Genomic DNA, 19053 nt, shown 5'->3' on the forward strand with positions numbered 1-19053 from the left:
ACAGGTACATTTAATTATTCCATAGATGCTCCAGTTAAGATTATAAGTAAAGATTTATCTATGAACGCTTGTGAGAGTACACTGTTAGGAAATTAAAGCAGAAATATTTCAGACAGGCCTCTAAGGAATCGTAGTGCTTCATCTTCTTGCATTCATCATTTGAAAGGAGCTGACAGTGGGAGTGCTTGACATAAATCTTGATCTGCAGTGTAGAATGGCCCATGTCCAGGATGTACCCCTTGATGCGTGGGTATGGCTCATTAAACAAACGGCCAGCTGGGAAATGGATCAGCAGAGTCTGTTGGAAGACAAATAGGCTGTAGTTGCACAGTATGAAATGTAAGGGTGGCAGCATTATGTGTATTGTACTGTCGTACAACTCATTTGATGTATTGCTGCCTTCAGGTGACTTGTTTACATATTGTAACAGGCCAAATGGTTTCTTTTAGTCCAGGAAACCATTGACTACTTTGAGTGGTAATCATGTAATCAAACATGCGTAATGGCCTTAGAGTGGATTGAGGCATTTCAACCTTATATGGCACATAAATTTTTTCGTTTGTATCCTGGTTGGGGTTGTCTGCGTAATGCCACTGTGGCAAGCAACTGTTCGCTCTTGCCCTAATTGTCACAAATTAGTTTAGGATTAGTTAACAAACATGAAACCCAAGACATGCAAAATGTCTCTATGGTTTAGGGATTAACATGTTCTTAATATGCCGTTGTATGGAAACTATTGCAGACAGAGGACGAGATATAGCCCAGTCGTGTAAGTAGTGGTACTGGGTCTGATGGCTGATAATTTTGTATGGAAAGATTTTGGGTTGGTGGTATGGGAAGCAGCTGATAAGAACTGTAGCTTTAAACTGGAGAAACTACAAATAGATCTAGGGCATTATGCAATAACAGGGTAAGTGAGAGTAATAGGATAATAGTTGTGAAAATTTTGGTGGGATGGTTTTTGCAACTATAGGCATATGCTCCACAGACTGGTTTTTATGTGCTCTGTCCTGGGTGGTGATGACAGTGATGGGAGGCGTACCAGTGAGAGGAATTTGTGCTTTGTTCATTTTTTACATATTCTGCATATTTGTATTTCTTAGGCCTGTGTACTGAACATTGTTATGGTCCCTGTAGTGTATGTGAACTTTCAACTTTTAAATGTTTAGTGACTACACTGAGTGACAAGCCAAATAGTTTCCTGTACACCAGGAAACCATTTACTATGCAGTGTGGTAACCACGCAACCAAACTATGGTTCCTGGTGGGTTAGTGGGTAATTAAGGCACTCCAGCCGGATTGAGCCTGTGTAGGCTTATATCCAAGGGATGGTTGGGGTTTATTGCTCACGTAATGCCATCCAGGGATGATTGAGGCTGGTTACTCTCATCTTAAATGTCAGGACGAATTTGCCTAGCCCTGGGCTTCTGCTTCTCATGGGGCAACAGGATTTGATGATCAATGTCTTTTTGCCATAATTTGAATCGGTTTTAGAGAAAACGTTATGGTTGATGAGACTAAAAGTGGCTCAGTGTGATGTGCTGGTAAATGGAGAGATGAGTTAGTGAAGAGATAAGTACCTCATTTCAGTAATTGAAAAAGAGGTAAATGTGCATAGAAAGTGAAGAGTTCTGTTGCATAAGGAAGAAATGAAATGGGCAAGACACTCATTTACTAATGAAAATTCTTGTGATCTTGGATGTGCCTCACAGGCATACTCATTTTCACTCTTTTGGGAGAGGCTGTGTCCCTCAGTCTCGCTAATGATTGCCAGACACAAGGTGTTTCACTCCTGTAGACTCTAGAGAAGCCACACCATGCCACCCTCTCGCACCCCAAAACACAAAAATCCTCCCACACCAATGGCATTTACTGGAGAGCCCTGAAGCACCTGCATCTAATACAATACTCTAAACTGTACGTGTTCTGAAATGTAGTCAGCCAGCAGGCTGCCAAGTTTAAAAGGGAGGGGGAGATGCCAAACCCATGTCATGTGGTTTTGCATAATTCTTCCAGCAAGTCACTGGAAGTGAGAGTAATGCTTTCCAGAGAGTTAACTGAGGTAAGTACATGTCTTCCTTCATGCGAGAATTAAAATGGTAGCTAGGTATCTTGACATTAATTCTGTATTAGTAGCTAATGTGCATACAGAGAAACAAAAGAAATAATAGTGGTATCACCTTGATATCAAATTTCCTGCTGTGAATGACATCAGACATGCGAGTCTCGTCTTCATCAACACCTGTAGCTGTAGTGAGCAAGTCGATGGAGGTGATGTTGGCAGCCAGTAAGATAGTAGAGAGTGGCACACACGGCACCATTATAGTTCCACCTCTCTCCTCATCCTGTAAATATGATACAGTAAGTCCTCATCATGCAACTTGTTTGATGTTCTTTTTTGACATGAAGTTAAATTGTGCAGCTGCTGTCCCACGTCCCATAATTATAAAGAAGGATGCCTGTAAACGGTGCTGGACTAGTATATTTGGTTACTGACATTATTTTCTGTGGTCAAATGGGATAAAGATATGGTATCTGCCTAGGTGTCAAGCATCCCACCCAAAGACGACTGGTCTATGTAGCATGGCATCCGGTCACAAGTACTGTACTATATGTTCCAACAAAAACGTTTAAACTGAGGCAGTGTATTAACTCGAACGAAATGCTCTGTGTAAACATCCATAATAGATGATTAATAAAGGCAAAATTAAGAGGAAAATGAAAGTAAAGTTGATATTGTCATTCATTCAACTCTGTTAGAGTGCAACACTTTATCCAAGAAAAACTAATGAGCATTGATTACCCTTTACACTAAGAATAACCAAAATCAAAACCATTGGCTGTGTTCATAAACTTTCTTGAGCCTAGGTTGTGTAATGGCTGAATTTCACTCACAGATGTCACACATTTCACAACTAAAGTAAAATGAATAACTAGTTGTTTCTGAAAATGTATCCGTTACAGAAGTTTCATCGTAACAATTATGCAGAACCATTTATAGCTATGGGAAATTCTGCATTCCCACTTTCTTCCCATTGTTACTAAAAGTGGTATAAACCACCAGCAATTTCTCTCTTGTAACTTAGGTCTTTTTTTTTTTTTTTTTTTTTTTTTTTGTAGGATGAACCAGGGATGAATTTGTAATAATTTGGCTTTCCTTAAAAAAATAAATAAATAAAATAATAAAAATCATAGTTACTACAGGGAGTAGATCGTTTTGTTTCTGGTTCCAAGCCCAGGATTCTGAATACACGCGACCTCATTTTCGTACCCCTTGCATGGTGTAGTCGTTGAGTTTACTGCGTGCCATCAGGAGCTGCTTGAAGTGGTTGGGTAGGTCTTCCTCGATGTCCCTCAGCCAGTACCTGCGCTGTCACCCAGGTAATGACAAAAGAACCTTAGTTTAGCCTTTAGGTTTAGTAATTGCACTTTCTGGAGCTTAAGCTGCTTGCATTATATGATTACTTGTAGTTCCTAAGGCAGTCTGGTCAAATTGCCCCGAGTCCCTAAGGAAGGCCACGGCCGAGACCGGGCTTTCCCACAGAGCTCTCAAGAAGTGTATGTTGTGTTGGCGTACGCGATTGTGTGCAATACAGTCCTCCTTAATGAGCATAATAGTATGGGATGCTGTATTGTATCCTGGACAGGCATCAGCGACCGAGTCATCCACCCTCTTCTGATAAGAGGGCTAGATGATGCCCACATCTCAGCTTGGCCAGGTGGACCCTATTCTCACGACGGAGGTAGGATTCAGAAGGGTTGATATCAGAACGTATTGCATGCAGATGTGTGTTGTCTTTGAGTGACTGAATGGAGCGGCGAGTGATATGAGCATGGATATGCTTCTTTGAGGCGGGCGAGGAAGGTGAGGGATGACAGTATTTGTCTATGATATCGTGTGCTGGGTGGTGTTTTGATATTCCTTGGTGTGTATGGATGTGCTGCCATATAGTGTTGTGGCTGGTGTGGGTTTGTGGAGGATGCGGCAAGAATTTGTGTGCCTCTCATGTCTAGGTGATCTTGGACTTTGAGGACTCTGGGTTCTTGGTGTACGTGTAGTGGCTGTGCAGCTTGGGATTATTTATAGGGCCTTGGTCTGTAGGGTGTTGCAGTGTGTTTTGGTGAGGTTAGAAGTCCAAACAGGGCTAGCATAATTATTCATCACTGAACGTAGGTATATTGTTTGCATATTGTGGTGGTGGTTACTTTGTTGTGTCCGACTGTTGTACGGGCAAGTGACCTTGGGCAAGTCATGGTGTTAATTTACTTTTAATGTTTGTGATGTTTAAATGGCATTGATGTATGTTTCACCAAGAGTATTGTGTGTGTGTGTGTGTGAGGGATGTTGTTTATGTTGAGGTGTGGAATGTGACTATGTTCTGCTGTCCAGTTTGTGTGAGAATGGTCACTGTACTATAGATTTTGTTGATGCTATTGTGAGTCTGTGGTGAACATTCGTGTAGTGTGTTGAGGTTAGGTTGGAGGATGTTTGCGGCTGTTGTTACCCAATTGTATCTTTACAGGAGGGAATCAAGCTCGTACTGTCCCGTGTATTAAACCATTTTTATCATACATATCCTTAAATTTATGACTACTTTTGGCACACTATTTCAGATCGGTAGTGCATTCTACTGATCAATTGCCCTATTTGGGAAACTAAATTTCCTTACGCCTTTTCGCCTCTTTTTATGTACTTTTGAGCAGTGTCCTCTTGCTGATGCTTCCCCAAAGGTTATATATTCATGTCTATTTTCTCTTTCCCTGGGATGCATTTATATAGCATAATCAAGTCTCCTCTTTTCCTTCTTTCCTGTAGTGTGGGTAGATTCAGTTTCTCCAGTCTTTCTTCGTAGCTTAGATTCCTTAAGCTTCGTGCCCACCTTGTAGCTGCCCTTGGTACGCTTTCAATCTTATCTGTCTTTTTTGAGATGGGAATTCCAGACTACTGATACATACTCTGCGGTTGGTCTGATGAATGATATTATCTTTCTCAGCATGTCTTCATTTATATAATAATTATGTGAACGCTAATCTCATATTAGCAAGCATTGTATACATGTTACTTACCTTCGCACTGATGTGGTCATCCGGAGATAGTCTATTATTGATAATCTCTCCTAGGTCCTTCTCCCTTTCTGATATGTGTAGGGTTTTACTTCCTGACTTATAATCCCAAGCTTTTTTTTTTTCTTCTTCTTCTTTTAACCAAAATTACATGACACGACCACATTAAATTCCAGTCGCCATGTATTGCTCCATTCATGAAGTTTAATTCTTATAGCTGTCTACAAGAAGCTTTTAGTAGTTTTCCTTTGTATTTTTGCATCATCCGCAAACATATATAGATAGCTTCCATTTCCAGTGTTACTGTCTATGTCATTTATACATACTGAAAACATAACTGGTGCCAGCACTGAGCCCTGTGGAACTCCGCTAGTCACTTCCCTCCATGATAAGTAATTTCCCCTTAGTACGGTTCTCATTTCCCTTTATCTGAGAAAATCCTGCATTCAACAGTACAGGTTGCCTTGGATATCTCCTTGATGGTAGTTCCATGTCTTTGGCATGGTACTCTGTCCAGTGCTTTTTTGAAATCTAAATAGGTACTGTCTACCAATCCTTCTCGTTTCTGTAATGTTTCTGTTACTCTATCATAGTAGCTTAACAAGTGCTCGTGGGCCCTCCGGGACCCTCGCACTTGCTCCTGCGGAGGGCTCTCGCGTTTATGTGCTGTTTTAGTGTAACGTTGTCACTTGGATTTTTTGCAGCTAACCAATTGATCGTGTTATTTGCAGCGTCGGGAATGGAACCCAGTTTATTTTAGTTCTACCTCTGGGCAAAACATTCTATGGAGATCCTATGCCGGGCTTTGGGAGCAGCGTTTTTTGGTCAAAATGTGATCGCTCATTAAGTATAGTAATAGATTTTCAATCGTGATGAGGCCAAGTTTTTTCACAGGGAATTTTTTGCTGTTTTTGTGCCAATTTTGGTGCGATTTCAATGTGTAGTTTCGGCTGCCCAAAATGCGCGCGCGCGCTCACACACACACACACACACACGCGCGCGCGCGCGCGCGCGCCTACTGCTATAGTTTATTAATTAGATTAGTAACACATGATTTTTCCTTTCGACAACCGAACTGCGTTTGCGTTTCTTGTAGTGTACATGTCAGTGTTATGTCGTCAGCACAGGAAGGTATGTGTGTTTGTGGGGTGGGGGTATGTCGTGCATGTATAGGTTAAAGAGTGTAGGGGACAAAACAGATCCTTGAGGGACGCTGTTTGTGAAGTTTCTGATGTTCGATGACTGACGCAAATGTTACATGTGCACATCCGCCTGCTAAATAGGTTGCCAACCATCTTTGTGTTATTTTGCATGTTTGTGTTGAATATTTTGTTTGTGAGGCTGTGGCGGGGGATGGCATCAAAAGGTTTTCTAATGTCTAGTGTGACTAGTGTTCTGTGTGGTGTCGTAGCTGAAATGGTGCCATAAAAACTTTGTGTAAGGTCTGTAAGATGTGTTTGTAGAGTGTTGCAGCGTATAACGATGTTGTGATGGGACTAGAGGGATGTGTGGTGTTACTAATTGTAATACCAGTCGTTCAGCGACTTTGGAGGGTGCAGAGGAGAGTGTTGGGGCTATGTGAGGAAAGTAACATGGGTTCTTTGTTGGGTTTGGGGAGGGCAAGATTGAGAGTACTTCCACGTGTTGGGTATTATGTTGAGCGAGTAGCTGTAGTTTGATTTAATGCTTTTATGCCTTGTGGTCCAAGATGTTTAAAGTGTATGTTGCTGATGTTGCCTGGGCCCCAGGCAGATGAGTACATAAGGTTGCTAATGATGTGCTTCGTGTGGTTGTAAGTGAAGGGTGCAAAGTCTGGGTCTGTGGGGAACTGTCTCTTGCGTCGGATGACACGTCGGTCGTCGTGATGGGGGTTTAGATGGCTGACGTGTGAAAAGTGATTGATGAGAATGTTTGTCTGTATGTCTGAGGGTCTGGTATCTTGCTGCGATGGCAGCGTGTGATTGTGTAGTGTTGCTATTGGAAAGTGTGATGCTGTTTCGTGTTTTGTAGAGTTTGCTGGTGTTTGTTTTGTGGTCAAGTGTTTGGAGATAGTTATTCCAATTTAGTGTTTGCTGCTCTGATGTTTTATTGCTGATTTGAGTGTTGAGAACTTGAGTTCTTGTATTTGTTGTACGGTGTCTTGAGTATGGGGGATTGAGGAGTGTTGTAGTGTACGTATCGCGTTAACTGATGAGGCCTTGAATTATCTGGTGTGACATTGTGGATGTGTCTCTGTTGCCTCTAGAGATGTGTCTTGTCTGCTTATTGAATAACTGTATTGAAAGTGTGCACAGCAGTGTTGATGTTTGTGATGGTTGTACTGTTTAATGTTTCAAAGTGTTGTTCTGTTTCAGTTGTGAAAGCCATCCAGCTGGCTTTCTTACAGTTAATGTATATGTCTGTGCCTTGGCACAGGCCTACAGCTACCAAACACTTCACAACGGACAATTGCGTATATTAAAACGGGGGAAGAAATGCAAATACTATAGTGTTATAGCAGGAAGAGTTGGTGATAGAGATAATTCTGTCCACAATATCAGGGAGCTGAAGGTATAATTAGTTAAAGAGCTCATTCTATCTCCCGAGCAAAATATAGCAACATGTCTCGTTCTCATTTCTAGCCTGAGGCCACCTTGCATGTTGAGCTGTAGCAGTAGACACTAGAATATGATGCTAGCCATGAAACATGTCAAGGAAAGAATGTAGAGTCACAGAGCAACAATGGGACGAAAATCTGGCCAAGGTAATGTGAACGAACTACACTAAACTCGTACGTTGACTCACCGAGCAAGGCGGCAGGTTGTGTACACAGAGCGGGGATGTCCATGCGCGACGGCGTCTCCCCTGCAGGATGGTAAAGGCTCGTGGGTCGGGCTCCACCAGCAGCCCGGTCCAACCCAAGTTCCTCTCCAGCATGATTGTCTGGCTCATAAATTCACCATCACTAGCGCCAACCTCAACGAACACTCCAGGTGGCTGTGAATGTACAGGATACAGTACATAGTTATTTTATTACCTTGTATTCTGCTGGAGACAGGAAAAGACAATAGGCGCGGATCCAAGAAGGATGCAGGATTGTACCAGTCACTCCCCTCACCCCCCCCCCCACCATTCCATAACTTCGTTGCCAACCCTTGCCCCATACAGGTGTTGGAGAGGGACGCCTTCTCGTGGTGGCATCGATATGACCAGAATGCTCTGCCGCCAGGTTATTACACGTTTCATATGGTTACAAGATGTGCACAGTATACAAAGTAAAGCAAGAACAAGGCAAATTTTTCGTAATGAGACAAATTGTTCTCCTGCTCTTACACATGATTGTGAATATATACTAAATTCTGAGATACTACTATCAAACAGCTGAAACGTCAAAATATCAAAATTATGTGAGAATGCCGCTATGATATGCAGAGGTATAGGCTGCAGTGGATAAGCATTCCTGTTCCAATAAAATGAAGAAGTAACAACAGACCTTAATATACAAAATGTTACATTAACAACATTAACAACAAACCTTAGTGGTAGGTGAGAACACATCATTCTCTCTCTTTCTCTCCAGGTGACTATACTGAGTAGGATAACAAACCAAATGGTTTCTTGTAACTCAGGAAACCATTTACTATGCTGGGTGGTAACCATATAACCAAATGACGCTCTATGATCTAGTGGGTTAAAGAGTTCAACCAAATGGAGCCAGTACGGGTTTCTGTCTTATATGTGGCCAACTGGGATTGGATTGAAATGAATAAATGAACTAACATACCTAACTCCAAAGAGCAAAACATCCCCAACAGTACACCCAAGCCTAAAAACAGTAAAACAAAAACACTAACAACAGACTCTTAAAAAAAAAAAAAAAAATGATACTCCTGGAAATTTTCAATAAAAATGGCCAAGCCCAAAGTTCAATAACTAAAAATTATTCCTACTAACCTGCCCCTCCCAGATTTCCTTTAGGCTTTCCTGCACGAGATTCCAGTCGACTAAGCGTGCCCACACCGGCTCGTCTATTTGGAAGGTCGAATTGTCGGGTTTGGAGGGTGGAGGGGTGAGGAAGTGCTCTCGTACCGTCTCCAGCAGCAAGGGTGAGGTGTGATTTGGAGGACCAGCGAGGTATTGATCTAGGCAATCTGTGGGTATGGGTGTGAGTCAACTGGTATTTTGTATTTAAGTGTTGTAAAACTGGAGACTATATTCGCCGTTAGTAACAAAACCATGCCAGTTAATAGAAAGTTAAAAGAACTTATGCATTACAAAGCTGTCAGTCTACGTAGTGGTAATGTAGATTAACTTAGCATTTATTTATACACAGACAAGCAGTATAAGAAATGTACTGGTTCGATGGTAAGGCGTAGGGGTTTGTGGGTGAAGAGAGAAATTAAGTGCTCTGTCGTAGTCTCCAGCATTAAGTCCCCCGGGGAGGGAGGAGGGTAAAAGAATACGTTCCCAGCATCCCTGCCTGTCGTAAGAGGGGTCTAAAAGGAGCCTTTTTGTCTGTTGTCTTTCCCTCCGTACTGTCCTCCTCTGTCGTACCTCTCTGGTTGGGATTTTCGTTTTTCTTCCGGTCTTTATTTTCCCCCCACTCTTGTCAGGTGTCATTTGATGCCATGGCATGAATAATTTGAGAACCTGCCATTGATGTTGACCCTTTTTCCCTTCCTGCAATGGGACTTTCAGTCGACTGACTAATCAAGGCACTTCATCGCCAAGGCAATTTATCTCCAAGCCCCTTCATCGTCAAAACCACCTCAACTAAAAAACCAGTGCAGTGTCAAGACCACTTCAACGCCAAGATCACTCCAACGCCAAGATAACTCCAACGCCAAGATCACTCCAACGCCAAGGCCACTTCAACGCCAAGATCACTTCAGCGCCAAGATCAGTCCAACGCCAAGATCACTTCAATGCCAAGACTACTTCTGCGCCAAGACCACTTCTACATCTCCTTCCCCATTTGTTGCATTGCTCACCATATATCTTTTCTTTGAATTAGTGCTACATGGTCTTAGATACCTGGCGCCATTATGTTCAGTTCCAGCATTATGGGTGAGGTGTGATTTGGAGGTCCAGTGTTAGAGAGTCTGTAGAGAGAGGAGAAATTTAGTGTTATAAATTTACTGCAGGCATGGCAAAATAGAAGATCAGAAACCATAGGCCGCATCAACAGACATCGGCGAAAAGAATCTACGTATTACAAAACGGTCTGTAAAGCTCCGTAGATTAGCATAATATTTATCTACTGTATACATGATAAAGCAGTATGAGAAAGTGATTAAGCTGCCATATTACGCTTGTATGCTTAATCAGTCTGAGGAAGAAAGTTGTTTACAGATGACGTCACAGTTCGAAACAAGCGCTAGATGCTAAATGAAAGACGAATTCCGTGTAGAGTGAGAACTTTTGTGATTTATTAACATGTAGTAATACCGTCTCTGCAAAATCAAACCATAGGTAAGACAGGACATTGATCTTTAGTTTGTGAATCAGAACCGCTAATTATATTCTTTTTGCTCTAAATGGGCCTAAATTTGCCTCTTTCCCATCTTGAATGCTGAGTTGTAAAAATGCTTTGATACTAGAATATGATACTAGGCGCAAAGACACTCTACGGAAAGGATGTAGAGCCATAGTCCTGTCTCTTTTTGACCATTGACCTACGTGAAATAAAACTACGTAAGGGACAAAATTGGGTCAAGGTACAAAAAGTAAAGTGTAAGATTCCAGTGCCATTCTTTTGTTAGAACTAAGCATTCAAGATGGAGATACGAGTTTTAGGCCAAGTTAAAATGAAAATTATATAGTTGACTAACCGTGTTCGCAGCCTGTGTTGACCCAAAGTAACAGGAGGGCAGAGGAAGCGAACAGCAGATAACGCAACAGTAGTGCAGCCGTTACTCCCAGAAGCAAAATGTTCATTACCACGTTAGTCTGATACACAACCTGCGTAGATCACAAAGAAAATCTATGTGTCACTGTATAGTACGTCCACTTAACTCCTGCAGTATGATTCAGTATTATTTGACTCTTGTTATCGGTTTTATTCAGCTTAGAAGACTTCTGGTAGTGCTCTTAAGTAATCCCTGTCTGTTTGGCAGAGCAGACCCGTCGATCACAGGTAAGTAACTACTTCTGTGGCCTGTGGGACCGTCCTGCGAGTACAATACAGTACATGTAAAGATCCAGCGCCACCTTGTTGACAGCGCTTTATCAGGGTCGGATCAGATCCCTTCCCACGGAGAATTGCAGGGAAGTATGGGGGAAGTTTGGCTCCTGGGTGGACGTAGCAGCTGCTCCACCCAAGATGCACAGCGCTACCACGTGTAGGCTCCCCTGGCCTTCAGCGCCAGACCTTTTTGTATGAAACGATTTAAGTCAGAGCTATAAGATGCACGTCCATAAAAAAAAAAAGCCTAATAAAATCGTCTGGATCCCAAGAGTGATATACAAAACCTCACCGTATTGAAGGTGTTCATTCCTTCAAACCAGGTACATACCTCTCTCTCTCTCTCTCTCTCTCTCTCACACACACACACACACACGCTATTATTCATCAAAGCGCTAAGATCTCATTCTAATAGCTAATGTATAGTGTATATAGTCACGAAAAGTATCGCAGAAACAATGATTACATCTCTAAAGATCTCCCAGTGATATTAATCCAACTCCAGTAATATATGAAATAACCGCATTAAAGAGTCGCCATAATGATTATGATAATAATAATAATAATAATAATAATAATAATAATAATGGTAATAAAATGTGCTGTGAATTTGGTTTGCTTACTGTCACAGGTTTCTGAGGGTAATGATACAAGCTGCCAATTTTTGTAGTCATTTCCTGTAGCTACCATTTTTACCTCTGCCAACGAAAAGTGGAGGGGGTTATGTATTCACCCTGTTTGTTTATATGTTCACAAGTTATCTCAAAAAGTTATTTGAATTTCAATGAAATTTTGAATGTGTAGGTCATGGGCCAAGAAAGAGCTGCTTTAATCTGAGTTGTCTAGTACAGGTATTGGTGGTGGTATGCACTCTTCGAGTGCTCTCTTCATGTAGATATTGTAAATTCTGTTCCTGAAGAAACTACAAAAACAATCACTTACCATATTTAAGCTAAAGGGGGGGAACTGACAAAGGTTACACCACAAAGCGACAGCAAAAGAGGCACTGACCGTCCATATGCCAACAATACTGTAGATCCACCAAAGACTGTTTAACCAATCAGGAGCCTATAGGAAAAGCATGAAGACTGTGTGATTGGTCGGGAAATTGCCAAGGAAAAGCGGGCGGAGATTGTGAGTGGTCGCGGGAGAACGAGGAAATGCTGAGAGCGCCAGTGATTGGTTGAAACGAAGAGGAAAGTGTGTTGTGTAAAATCGAACCCACGTCATCTTCCTTCTCCACCTGAGCCGTCCGTTCCGTTGCTTAGGCTGTGCGTTGAAATATACTTGCACTGCACTATATTCACCTACAGTATACAGTATTTATTTTTTCTTAAATATTATAAGTTGTACCGTAAGTATATATACGCGTGCTTGCTTGTCTTGGTGACTGCTAGTTCTCCAGATGTTGTTTGGCCTGATTTATGGTTTTAGAAATTGTCAGCGATGACGGTATATGATTCCGTTACACCGATATTAAAAAAAAATGTAGGTTATTGATGGCTTGGGCTAATATATATATATATATATATATATATATATATATATATATATATATATATATATATATATATATATATATGACGGTTTGGGATCACAGCTATGAAGGAACATGAATGGGAGCTCCCGTCCACACTGTTTTCATTATGTGTTGTATATATTGTACCGTACATGTAGTTTTACGACTATACAGTTACAATAAATTGCGTTGTTATCAACCTTGTTGCTTCTGTGTCATAGAAAGTGAAGTGTTTTAGTCTCTGTTTTATATATACTTCCCGAACAACAATTAAAGGCATACGTTTACAAAAAAAGCACGATTATGATAGTGATGATGGCCGTCAAAGTGGTGTAAAAATTATATCATTTATTTCCCAAGAAAGAGCGTTCAGAACAGTGATGGTGAGAGGTGGTGGTGGTGGTGGTGGTGTGAGTGTGTGTGGTGTGGGTGGTGTGGTGCTGATGGCAACGCTGCTGACACACTACCTCACACACTACTTCCCTTCCATCACACTTCAAGACACTTGCAACTCAGGTATGGCTGACACACTTTTACCATCTATCTGCTTATATCTATCTATGTCTGTCTGTCTGTATGTATGTATATATGTCTATCTATCCAGCCATCTCTCTCTCTCTCTCTCTCTCTCTCTCTCTCTCTCTCTCTCCTATATATATATATATATATATATATATATATATAATATATATATATATATGTGTGTGTGTGTGTGTGTGTGTGTGTGTGTGTGTGTGTGTGTGGTAGGTGGTGGCGACCATCATCCACTCACTTGATGTAGTGCTGCCTACTTCTTCCTTAGCCTTTATCATTTTTTTTCTGTGTCTGCCCTCCTTTCTTCATATTTCTCCCATCTTTCCTGTCACTTCTTATTGCTTTTCTTTCCTTTACAGGTGGCTTTACATTGAGTGACAAGCCAAATGGTTTCCTGTAAGACAAGAAACCATTTACTACGCTGGGTGATAACCATATAACCAAACCATACGTGCTCCCTACGTGTCAACAAGTGGGTTGGTGGAGGATTAGTGCCCCTCCCCATAAAACAAATAACTCAAAGTCAAATGGCCACCCCTTATGGGATTGTGGCGTCTGGAAATATACTGTATATATATATATATATATATATATATATATATATATATATATATATATATATATATATATATATATATATATATATATGTGTGTGTGTGTGTGTGTGTGTGTGTGTGTGTGTGTGTGTGTGTAAAACACGCCAAGTGAAGCAAAAAGTAAAAATATTCTGTAGTAATTGGCTAGTAGTAGTACACTACTATAAGTTGACCGAAAATTGTCATCTCTCTGCCTTATATGGTGAGTTGTAACAGTAGATTAGAAATAGAATACTCGTATGATGCAAGTCACGAAAAGTGCCATGACCAAGAATTAGGGCAGTAGTTTTTTTTTTTTTTTTAATTGAGCCACGTGAAAAAAGTAACAAAAGTATAAAGATCTGGACCAAGTTAAGGTGAAAGAAGGACAGCATAGGAGTAACCCATGACTCATCTAAAACCTGAACCTGTTGGACTGGAGGCGTAAATTTCTGCAGTTCACCATCCTCCTTTTGGGGGATAGGGAAGTAACTGAGGGATGTTTGTATAACCAGACAATCGACCTGCCACCACATGAAGGCGTCCCTGCTCATCACTAGATACAATAAAAATTATATAAATCCAGTTTTCCCATCCTGCCTGCTCATCCATGTGTCATCCAATCTTGTATCTTGCCACCTCTTACTGTGCACGTAGGATCCACCCTCCCTCTCACTGTACTCCATGCCTACACTTGCATTACCCTAACTTGGTTCAGATTTTCTTCCCTTTTCAGCTTATAGCCGTTTTGTTTGCACCTGATGGAACTGAGCCTCTCCCTCAAGTTAAATACCAAGGCCTGTATTCCCGTCAGTTAAGGAGGCTCCCTAACACCTTTTCCTTAGCGTTTTATTTTTGTATACGGCTGGTTAATGTACTTTTGCACGTTATCTGTGCCGAGGATTGCGAAGTATTAGAATGATTTATGTGACAGATGGACAATTAGGTGTAATAAAATAAATCGCATAGGAAAAGTGTCAGGGAGCTTTCTTAACCAACGAGATTATGGGCCTTGGTAGCATCTCTTCCTAATCAAATTATTCTGTTGTATTTATGTTGTCTATTATCTCTTGTATGTTATTTCCCGTGATGTTATATATAGTCTATTAATATCGACCTAACATCAAAATCCTAGAAGACGATACTGAGGTGCAACGTGCAGAAATAATTGCTAAGAGAGGGGTGTTCCGAAGTCTGCAAATTCTGTTCGAAATATTACTCAGCCCACTCCTCCCTCCTATCCCATTCCAACAGACTGCATTGACACGTTTTTCGCGGGCGTCCACAACCTAGCAAGCCCCGCGCTTCTACCCACCCTTCGCGCACACTTCCTCTACCCGCCAACGCCCATTCCCGCGCCGACAGAGCACTTCGACGTGGGCAGGCCGGTGTGGCGGGAACTGCTGAACTGGGATGAGATGCAGACCATACTGAAAGACATGTGGGAAGGACAGGTGAGTTGCTAATAGGTCAGGGGTATTAAAAAAAAGAAAAAAGTGGGAGAAATAGGGTTGTATATCAGGTGGCATAAGAATTTCGTAGCACGTCTTCCTCAGCGATTTATTTTAAACATGTCATCTTGAACATTAATGAGGTGAATTAACCTATGTCGATGCTAGAAACGTGCAGTGCCAATAATACAGTAAGCATAAATGTCCTAGTCGGTGATTCCCAAGCTGGGGACCATGGGAATTTTCCTAGGGGCCGCAAGGTAATTTTGAGTATAATTATGCAGTAACTGGTGACAAAATTTTACCTTCATTTCCATGATGCAAGACCAGCTAGGAATCCCTTTTCTGTCAACATCTCGTAGGAACGTAGAACGTACCGTACGTATAGAATATCAATACCTGGATGCAAGGCAAGATGAAGTCGTGAAACTTCGATGAGATTCATTAACCAGAGCCATATTGGGAGTATTTAGAAAGACGATCGTGACATTTTTGGGTCGAATGGGACACTGCCGTATTATCAGCAGACGATGTCAGGGCGTTTCCATGAGTCTCATTAACCTGTCTGTACATTTCATTTTTCCTGGCCGTTGATTATCAAACTGAGAGTACTGTAAGTTGGAACTGGAAAATCTCATTGTGCTCTGACTGTGATTCAACCACAGGTACTCCAGCTGGTATAAAATAATGCAATTTCAAGTGTATCACTGAGTTTCCTGTTCACTTTTTGAGTTCCTTTGTGTCAGTGAACAACTTTTCCTAAGTATTCAAGTTAAAACCTCATATCCTGAACATGCTCATTCAATCAAGGTTGCTTTGCCTCTGCAAAAGAAAATGCAACTGGGTGCCACAGATGTTCTTGTATTTTGTAGGAGGGGGAGGATGGAAAAGGTTGGCAACCACTGTCCTAGATAGATGCGGAAACATATGGGAAGTCCCTAAAGCCTTCGGAAGAGAAGCACCTTGCACACTACTAATCTTTAGGAAGTGACTGACTGACCTTATCTAAAAAAACGAATGTCAGTATGTCACATGCATAACATAACTTCAAGGAAGAGATGCTGCGAGATTTTCAATGCAGAATACTGATCTCGGAGTCAGTTATAATGATGTTTTACCGAGGAGCAGAAGTGGGAGAACGTAGGGAAATTGCTCTCTCTCTCTCTCTCTCTCTCTCTCTCTCTCTCCTATTTTAATTTTTCCTCTTCCATACCAGCCGCCGGGAGTATTTGTGGAGGTTGGCGCGAGTGACGGCGAGTTCATGAGTCAAACCGTCATGCTGGAGAAGAACTTAGGCTGGACCGGGCTTTTGGTGGAGCCCGACCCACGAGCTTTCACCATCCTGCAGCAAAAGCGACCAAGAGCCTGGAAATCCCCCGTGTGTATCCATCGCCGCGCCCCGTGCTCGGTACGTACACATAAAGGAAGCTTTTTAGTTCGGCTAGAGTTGTTTTACCTTAACTTTCTTGCTGGAGAAGGACACCCTCATGTGGTGGCATCAGTATAAGTGGGCGGTGGAGCTGCCCACTTCTGCATACATCCCTAAGTTCAGTTTAGTTCTTTAACTTGGTGATGGAGAGGGGCGTTTACGTGTGGTGGCACCGATATAACTGGGCGGTGGAGCTGTCTGGTTGTACAAACGCCCCGCATCTCCCTCACTATCAATCGAAAGGACGATTGTGGACTGCAAGAGAGGGGCAGCTTGAGCCCGCAGTCCACTGAGTTTACATTCAGCACCTGGGGTAGAACTGCCACTGTTGACATCTTGGGTCAGCTTTTCTTTCCTTTTGATGTATATTTCACGTAGCTTAGCATCAGAAAAAGACAGTGCTACGGCTTTACATCTTTTCCATAGCACTTCTTCGTGACTAGCTCTATATTCTAGCATTATTCTAAACTCAGCATTCAGGCTGGACAGAATGAGTCGACTACACAACATCGGGATTCGCTTTCTATAATGCACCGTTTTCTTCATCGTTTTCTGTTCTGCATTTATCTATAATACACTTCGATATTTACAGTTCGGGAGGAAAGTAGATTACATAAAACTAGTACAGATAAGAAAAAAAAATTTAGATTACAGTCTGTGCTCTTTTTACTCTGACTTGACCTGAAATTGCCATCGCTCCTTCTTGATTGCTGAGTCGTAACAATAGACTGACACTAGAATATGATGCTGGTCACAAAGAAGTGCTGTGGAGATGATGCAGCCATGGTACTATCATTTTCTGCCATTGAACTACGTGAAATAAGCCGCAAAAGGACGAAAATCTGGTCCAAGTAAAGGTGAAAAGAGTAAAATGGACAAATTGGTCTTTTTTTATTTTTCTTTCTTTATTTTTTTTTTTTTTTTGCCAAGGTCGTTCGTGAAACCGAAAGGAATAATCTTACTGTAGTTGGATTCGGGTATCTATCTGCTCTGTCTGTCTTGTCTGTCTCTCTCTCTATCTCTCTATCTACCTGTACATCTGTCTACTTGTCAGTTTATCTATCTGTCTCGATTCGTATGTATATCTATCTATCTATCTATCTATCTATCTGACTCTCCATCTCTCTGTCTCTGTCTATCTGTCTGTCTTTGCCCCCCTCTCCCCTCTCTCTCTCTCTCTCTCTCTCATTCTTTTCTGTTTCATCGCACACTAGTATTGGTTCCCTGAGAGATGGAAGAGAGAGACAGGGAGATAAGGTGAGAGACTGACTAGGAGAGCGTATTAGAGGCAGAGAGGGAGAGAGAGAGAGGCAACAAGACACAGACACACACACACACACACACACACACACACACACACACACACACATGGGAAGAGGGGTCCTTACTGATTAGGGACACAAACACCAGGTAATTATTATGTTGAGGAGGCCACTCCATGACTGACGTGGCGACATTTAATGAAGAGATAGATACAGACCAATAGATAGATAAAACAGATCGATCGATAGATTGTCATAGATTGGTTGGTTGATTGAAGAGATTTGCTGATAGAGATAGGGAGATAGATAGATAAATAAAGGTAAGTAGACAGACAGGTAGATAGGTAAATAAAGGAGATAGATAGATAGCCAGACAGACAGACGGATAAGAAGACACGCCGACAAACAGCAATACTTTCTTCACTCTGACCTGTTACCAAGCAGTGGCTGGGGCGGTCCTACACACAGACAGACAGACACACGTGGATGGGGTGCCAATGGGAGGCGTGCATGGGGTAAATAGTGGACACAAGCCTTGCCTGATCTGGGGGGCATTTTAGGGGAATACTTTCATTATTATTTATTTATTTGTATTATTATTATTATTATTATTATTATTATCATCATCATTAGTAGTAGTAGTAGTAATAGTAGCAGCAATAGTAGTAGTAATAGTAGTAGTAGTAGTAGGATGTCTTCGTTTTTTATTCCTACAGCCGCAAGAGTTATTTTTATTATTATTATTATTTTTCGCTTTTGATATTCTCATCTTTTACGTGAGTTTAGGCTCCATGGAACCGCTTATGGGTTCAGGCATGATGTTCCCTTCAGTACCATGACTTTCCTTATTGATGCCTCTCTCTCTCTCTCTCTCTCTCCCCCTCCCTCCCTCTCTCTCTCTCTCTCTCTCTCTCTCTCTCTGACACACACACACACAGCTTTACACCATTTTTCTGTTGCGACCTGGCCTGACCTAATGTGACCCTGTAGGAGCAACTGTGGGTACATGACCTGATCCCCGACCTACCAGATGACCTGCAGGCGTTGGTCAGGGCG

At 41.8% G+C, this 19053-nt stretch overlaps 2 protein-coding genes across 2 annotated transcripts in view; one reads left to right on the top strand and one right to left on the bottom strand.

Moving 5' to 3' along the window:
- Window positions 1-7: 7 nt before the first annotated feature.
- On the bottom strand, window positions 8-11537 carry LOC145406163 (uncharacterized). Its single transcript, XM_080277361.1, has 7 exons — window positions 11520-11537; window positions 10875-11004; window positions 8998-9194; window positions 7849-8040; window positions 3272-3370; window positions 2181-2345; window positions 8-298 (listed from the first exon to the last, which is right to left on the bottom strand). The coding sequence occupies exons 1-7, from the start codon at window positions 11535-11537 to the stop codon at window positions 59-61; spliced, it is 1041 nt and encodes a 346-aa protein (XP_080133487.1). The 3' UTR covers window positions 8-58.
- A 1652-nt stretch (window positions 11538-13189) lies between these two features.
- The window catches only part of LOC145406164 (uncharacterized), a 7579-nt gene continuing 1715 nt past the window's right edge, over window positions 13190-19053 (top strand). The window contains exons 1-4 of the mRNA XM_080277362.1: window positions 13190-13262; window positions 15110-15309; window positions 16523-16724; window positions 18995-19053. The exon at window positions 18995-19053 is cut by the window's right edge and continues 33 nt beyond it. Of these exons, the coding sequence (XP_080133488.1) occupies window positions 13190-13262; window positions 15110-15309; window positions 16523-16724; window positions 18995-19053 (534 nt within the window). The remainder of the gene's footprint in view (window positions 13263-15109; window positions 15310-16522; window positions 16725-18994) is intronic.

Source organism: Coenobita brevimanus, chromosome 69 (genome assembly GCF_032717465.1).
Source record: "Coenobita brevimanus isolate Jiangsu-jjx chromosome 69, ASM3271746v2, whole genome shotgun sequence".
Lineage (NCBI taxonomy): Eukaryota > Metazoa > Arthropoda > Malacostraca > Decapoda > Coenobitidae > Coenobita > Coenobita brevimanus.